The sequence below is a fragment of the Sinocyclocheilus anshuiensis genome, unplaced genomic scaffold (assembly GCF_001515605.1).
Source record: "Sinocyclocheilus anshuiensis isolate Anshui unplaced genomic scaffold, SAMN03320099.WGS_v1.1 scaffold1538, whole genome shotgun sequence".
Classification (NCBI taxonomy): Eukaryota; Metazoa; Chordata; class Actinopteri; order Cypriniformes; family Cyprinidae; genus Sinocyclocheilus; species Sinocyclocheilus anshuiensis.
Window position 1 is genome coordinate 330867 of NW_015547762.1, and position 7102 is coordinate 337968.

General features: G+C 39.5%; 2 protein-coding genes across 3 annotated transcripts in view; one reads left to right on the forward strand and one right to left on the reverse strand.

Moving 5' to 3' along the window:
- LOC107704504 (dedicator of cytokinesis protein 7-like) overlaps window positions 1-7102 on the forward strand; it is a 54796-nt gene that overhangs the window by 11685 nt on the left and 36009 nt on the right.
- Window positions 2930-6922, reverse strand: LOC107704519 (angiopoietin-related protein 3-like). Of its 2 annotated transcripts, none has more exons than XM_016507456.1 (8): window positions 6704-6922; window positions 5930-6361; window positions 5589-5699; window positions 5059-5176; window positions 4861-4974; window positions 4573-4668; window positions 4114-4386; window positions 2930-4029 (listed from the first exon to the last, which is right to left on the reverse strand). In XM_016507456.1, the coding sequence occupies exons 1-8, from the start codon at window positions 6782-6784 to the stop codon at window positions 3854-3856; spliced, it is 1401 nt and encodes a 466-aa protein (XP_016362942.1). In that variant the 5' UTR covers window positions 6785-6922; the 3' UTR covers window positions 2930-3853. The 2 variants fall into 2 exon arrangements, with proteins under 2 accessions (XP_016362942.1, XP_016362941.1); XM_016507455.1 differs by having other exon boundaries at window positions 5930-6247; window positions 6590-6922.

A 7102-nucleotide genomic window follows, 5' to 3' on the forward strand; every position in this document is an offset into this window, starting at 1 on the left:
AGAGTAGACTACAATGCCGGCTGTTCTGACTCACAGACTGTAAGTACGTTTTCATATTTAAAGGATTTGCCACTGATGATTCAAACGTAAGTTTTGAGCATTGTAGAGTAGTGCTTGTTTGTTGTTTCTCCGATCACAAGTGCAGACATGGTTTTATGTTTACGCGGCGCGATGCAACGCAATGCGTAAAAAGACAGTATAAGTCATTATAATCCATAATTATGTCCCCACTGGATGCAACAAATGCCTCGTTTATAATGGGTTTTAATGTTTTTGTCTCGTCGCTCCGGCCAGACAGGGCATCACAGTATGGTAAGGGGTGTAACATTTCCGTCACACACTTGAGGTATTCGGCCAATCACAACGCACTGGATAGCTGGCCCATCACAGCACACCTCGCTTTTCAGACCGATGAGCTTTGTAAAAATCGACGCGTTTCAGAAAGGCGGGGCATAGAGGAGAAACTATAATGTACAGTATGTGGAAAATAATGTGTTTTTTGAACCTTAAACCGCATAAACACATTTCATTACACCAAATACACAAAATAATGTTCTTTTTAGCAACATCATATGACCCCTTTAAGCTAAACTTTTAAAGACTCATGATGTACACTACAGTTCCTGGACTCACAGTGTCCTAGAAACCAGTGTTTTAAAGATTCAGAAAATAAGAAAATTTTGATAAGGAGAATAAAGGTAAGGATCATGGTATTTCAGTAGTAGTACAGCACATCTCTAATGTATATTAGCACCATATATTGTTGCTTTTGGGATTTGATAAAGAGCTGGGACCTGGTAACTGTGATGTGTGACGTCAGACCTTACAAGCAGATAGCCCTAGTTTTCTTTTCAAAGCTTAATCTATGTGCACTCCTAGTTTTGTAACTTCAAGTAACTAAAATATTTCAATCTGAAATAATTACATTTCAGGATTTCAGAAATTTTAGGAGCTGAATGTTCTTCAGTGTTTCTACACTTTTTAACCAATTACTTTTTTATGTGAATTTTATGCTTATTTACAAGTTCATAGTTTTGTTTTTAGGGGTCTACTAGAATGCTTTCACATGACTTAAAGTTCAAAAAGCACATTATTTTTCACAGACTGTATATTGCTGCAGCACGTCTTTTCACTCTCTGCCTGAAATGCTCTGTTTTAGTAAAGCTTGCCTTTCTGAAGAGTCCAGTCAGCTCTAATTGGTCATCTGGTACAATCTGTTGTGGTTGTTAAACCGTTTGCAGCGTGTGTCTCAAATATTACTCCCCTTACCATAATTGGGTTTCAACTCCCAAAGCTTTGTGAGCAACTGTAAACAGTATTATATATCTATGTAACTATGGCGTAATTATTGGAAGTCCATATAATGTTTTTTGCCCTTGCAGTGAAAAAATTGCGTCTCCTTGACATAGCGAAGCATCATAGCGTTTGAGGGCAGACCAAAGCAGCCACTAGCCAGGCATTATGAAAATGTGTATCATGGTGACATTGCTAAGTCACTGAAATAATGGCAGGACTACAAACGAGGTGTTTCAGGCAAGTGTTTTCTCAGAACCCCTGGTCTAGATCATATAAATTGGCCTCAGACGCCAACACAAACAAGTATATATTTTTTTTAAAGAAATGCCTTGTCTCACTTTTTCTTATTGCTAAGTAACCAGAGCACACTCTGTGTGACGGACGGCCTCACCGCTATTTAAGCTTACTAATTTAGTCAAGGTTGACCAGACAAAGATGCCTATCCTCTGCAAGTTGACATAACCTGTCATTCAGAGGGCACGTTTGTCCGCTCTCAGCCTGTGCCAACTTTGTTATCTTCCTCCCCACATGCCGCATAGTCAGCCTTGATTTAGATTGTGCTGACTGGGCAGATTGGGACATGATTTATTGCAGACAACATGCATGTTCTAGATTTATCGCTAGGGCTGGGTATCGAGTTCGATACTTTTTAGGCACCGACCGAATTGCCTCGATACCATCGAGTATCAAAGAACGTCTCGTCGTTCGGTACCAAATTTCGATACCTAAGCGGTTAATCTCATCAGCGTCAGTGAGCCAATAAAGGCCCGGGTATACTTCACTTTACGCGTTCCGTTCCGTCTCGCGCTCAGCCGTGGCCGCACAGCCTTCGAAGTATACTCAACCGCGGATGAGTGTAGACGGACGAGCTCAACACAGGCGCAGTTTGACTTGTATGAGGTGTATTTTGTGCAATTTTTGCTCTTGCTATGCAAACTGACAAGAGAACAAACGTGTATACGCTCGCCAGCCGTCTGGCCAAAATCCCATAGTATTCAGGCGTCAGACGTAAGATATGAGACGTTAGACGTCACGGTCACGTGTCGGAGCTGCGCTCAAACTGCGCGGAGGCGTGGCGGCGACGTAACAAAAAAATTATTTTGTTTACTTTGTGTCTGGATAACGTACGTGTATGGCGAGTATTATGTGACAGGATTACCTGCCGGAGTTGACAGTCGTGTACTTTTACGTGTAAGAAGGGTACGTCGCCTCCACAGACGCGTGATAAGTACGTCGTTGAGAAGTACGTCGCCTCCACAGACACGTGATAAGTACGTCGTTGAGAAGTATGTCGCCTCCAGACTGTGATGCCAAATACCTCAAATAGTGTTCAATTAAATTATTTTCGGTTTTACATTATTATTTTACTACAAATTATACACCATCAATTTTTGAACGATACCCAGCCCTATTTATCACACTTGTCATGTCTGTTGTATATGCAGGTCATATTATTGTTAATTATGAAGGGTTGATTTCCCACACAGGTTAAGCTCGACCCTCCTGCTGGATTATTTATTTATTATCGGTTAAATTAGTTTTTTCCTCCCCCATGAACTAACAGTAGTCTAAACTGTCTGGAAACTGGTTTATTTCAGTTATATGAGCCTGCAGTGAAGTTGGTCACATACTGTTTTCTTGAGAAGATATTGCTCAAATTTGTTTTAATTATTACGTAGTGAAATTTACAATATTGCCACTTTAAAAAAAGAAAAGAAAAAGGTTTGCCATGTTAGTCCAAGTATAGTTTAAGTTGCCTTATTGTCTAAATGTGTTGCTATAAATATGATGCACCTGACTACCAATGAGAAACATTGTGTAAACGAAATATATACAGTACAGCTGAGTATGTACAAATCATAACCAGGAGTCAATATGACTCAGTAACAGAAAGAGACAAGCAAAAGATCCAACTTCAACCATAACAACACATTTCTTGGTAACACTTTGTAATAATTTTCAATATCAAAATTACAAATATGAATATATAATATAATATATAATTTAATATATTATAGTCGTGTGTTCATAAGCATTGTAGTCATGATTTAATGAATGTTATTACAAAGTGTTACCCGTTGCTTTTTTTACTGTTGCAAATTTGTGTAAATTGCTTAAATACTAAACTTCAAGTTAACATACTGTATGGGAAATGACATTGAGAAGCTCTGTAGTTGAGAGCAATGTAGTTCTATAATATTATCCATATTGTCTACAAACTTATTGTTGATTCTTGTAGACTCTTGATAATAACATGCATCAAATCCTGTTCCAGAGGTGTGATTATGCCATTTTAACCTGTTCAATATTAGTTTTTTTAACAACTTGCAAGCTGCAAGTTAATGACCTATAAAGATTTCGAACTAACACATGCATTTTGCAATACCCCTTTGACTTGGTTTTTACCCTCTACCAGAGTCAGTGACCTGTTGCAGTTGCATCATTCAGTTTCTGCTGTCTGTAGAGAAAGGGAAAAGCTTTGTTGGCCAGTGTCTGCTGCCAGTGTGACCCCTCTGATTTATTCTGCATTACCCAATGGAGAGTATAGGGTCAGGGATTATTGAAACTGGGTTGATGGTCTGATGGTGATCTTTGTGGATTTGAGGGTATAGGAGCTTCCTTTGGCTGGCTTCCAGTAGATTCCTTTCCTGCGCTGATGCCGAGTCCTCGACCTCATCCAGGCGTATCTCCCGTTTAAGTTGGTGTCCCCACATGCGTCAAACCACCAACCTCCTGAAACCAGCAAACAGTTAATATTCAAGGGATGTTCAGTTGTATATTGAAGGATATTAAATATTAATTTTGACCATGTGATACCGGTGTAGTTGCGGGCGCAGTTTGACTCGTCATGATTATCGTTGTCTCTGTCCTTGGTTGAGAACTTCATGCCCGTGTGGTTGCTCATGGCATCAGGCAGATCTCCAGACAGAGGTGCCACGTGAAGAGCGTAATCAGATGCAGGACCTGCCAGGATGAATGTGTACTCGATGAATCTCTTTTCCTCCTTCCAGTCTTCCAGTTCAATGTGTAAAATGTATTGTCCTTGTTGAGCAATGGAATAAATCTTCGCCAAGCCAAGCCAGAACTCTTCTGTAACACAAAGATATTTCCGCATAGCTCTTGTCAACAGCTGAAGATGCATTGTAATACAAAAGCATAAGCTGTTCATTGGTAATCAAAGTGGTTTATTTTTTTAAAGTCTGTGTGAACTGAGAAAAGCATAGTTGCTGTGATAGAGAAGGAAACATCTGACATGACACAAAAGCGCATACTTACTTTCCAGTTTGCCAAATCCATATTCGTATTTTTCCCATGACTGGTCAAAATCAACAGAACCATCCTCCCTCCTCTGAATGACTGTGGCTGCACCATCTAAAAATAAAGAGTAAATGTAAACTGTAAAAAGAGAATCTTGTATTGAGTTTGATAAGAATAGTGATAACAGCACATCCATCTTAGTTAAGAAAGTAATTTTCTTGTGCCCTTTGTGTGTACTTGTTGCAGTTTTTGTAACTGATATCAGTAGGAAGTCTGATGATTAGATGTACATTATCGGTCTCTTACCAGCCCTTATCTCACAGTAAACATAGAATGGCTCAGATTGATTGGGTTTGATTGGGTAAGTTCCACTGGTCCTTTGGCCTCTTTTGAACACATCACTGCAGTCCATTGGAAAGTCTATGCAGCAGAGCACACAGTTGATGATTTTGGATTTATTAAAGCAGCAGTTTAAATTGCTTATTGATTTTGTGCTGTTCTTACCATTTATTTCTGCAGTTCCATTGGTGGAGTTCATTGTTAAGTAACGAAAAGGGTCAAGTGTTTCTGGATTTAAATCCAAAGGTTTTTCAACTGTGTCTTGAAAAGAGTCATAGTTCATCTGAAATAAGAGAATATTTATTCTCACTGAGAATTAGTTTAAATTCAATCAATATTCTTTATTTTATATTCAGTAGAATTTCTTATTACTTGACATTGACATTATTAAAATCTAATTTATTAAAACATTTATTAATTTATACCATTTAAATCTCTTTATTTGACAGTATAATCAAATCAAATTCTTAAAAAGTAAAATACATTGTATAATGTATTAAATATACAAAATATTTTGTTAGTTAGAACATTTTCTTATTGCAATCTCTATTAGATGTGTACTGTAAATGTAAATTCATTTGTCAAAGATGTGGGGAACCTTTTAAATAAAAATGCTTTGAATGATAAATTCTAAATACATAATCCTTCATTTATAATGAAAATAACATTAATATTATAGAAACAAGAATGGATACCTTATCCTCAAGACTCTTAATTTTGGTCTTCTGGTAATTGAGCTGTTCGTGTTGCTCTTTAACAGATTTAAGCAGATCTGTAATGGTCCTTTCTTGTGTTTCAATCACATCCTGTAATAGACAAGTTGTTAATGCAGTAAATGAACAGATGCCTGTACAGATATATAATCAGTTTTATTGATATGCATTGATTTAGTTTTTGCTCTTGCCATCAAATGTGATTTACATGCCGTTTTAGACATTCATTTTAAAATCGGTATTGTGAAGCCCTGTAGTTATAATGCGAGATTGAATGGTTTCCATTTACAATAAAAGTTCAGAATTGACCTTACTGGACTCACCTTCAAAGCAGCGATCTCTTGAAGTTGCTCCAGAGGCATCATGCTCTGAGACAAGCCCTTCAGCTTCTCCTCCAGCCCACCAACCTTGCTGTGCAACTGGCTTCGCTCTTGGAGGATGTTGTTGATTTTGGAGTTGATCTCCAGTGACAAGTTTCTGATCTCCTCATTATTGGCCTTCAAAAATATGGTCGTCTCTTTCAACTTCTCCTCTTCCTCTTTGATTTCACTGGTGACCACCGAGAGCTGGTAGAAGGAGCGATCAAAGATGTTGAGCTTCTGGAAGATGTCATTGATCTGAGACTTGGTTTTGTGCACAAACTCTCGGAGGCTCTGGCCGAGCTGGAGAAGACCGTTAGCAAGGAGTCGTACGTCATCTAACATGGCAAAGCGGGATCTAGCCTCAGTTGGCGGTGCGGTGACAAGAAGAGGTGCCTCTGTGGGTGCTTTCTTTAGATTGGGAGCTAACCGCCTCAGTCTTACTCTGTTCTCTCTCCTGATGTAAGTAAATTTCTGGCACACAACACACTAAGGCCCAATCCCAATTCTACCCCTTAGCCCTTCCCCTTGCCCCTACCCCTCCGTTTCGCGCGTTCACGTGAAGGGGTAGGGGTGTCTCAATTCTCTTTTGGTTGGAGGGGAAGACTTGGTTTTGTGCACAAACTCTCGGAGGCTCTGGCCGAGCTGGAGAAGACCGTTAGCAAGGAGTCGTACGTCATCTAACATGGCAAAGCGGGATCTAGCCTCAGTTGGCGGTGCGGTGACAAGAAGAGGTGCCTCTGTGGGTGCTTTCTTTAGATTGGGAGCTGCGCTTGTTGTTGACAAGCTTAGCCAAAAAAGCAGGAAAATCAACATCATGTCAGGTGGTTTGAAGGCAGATTTGTTCACGGTGTCAGTCTGTTCCCAATGTCCCAAAGTCTTTGTACTCGTCTCTTTTAGCCTCCGTTTCTCACTACTCCTCTCATCTCCTACTCTGAGAACAAGACCAAAAACAGAAGAGATTCCTCAAAATATATACAGCTACACTGAGAGGGGGAGGGACCATTTGGTAATTATTAAGCAGGCTGAGCTTGAGCGTCGTCCTCCCAATCTGGAATGTTTTCTTGGTGCAGACAATTTACAGTTACACACACACACACACACACACACACACACACACACACACATCCATCACCT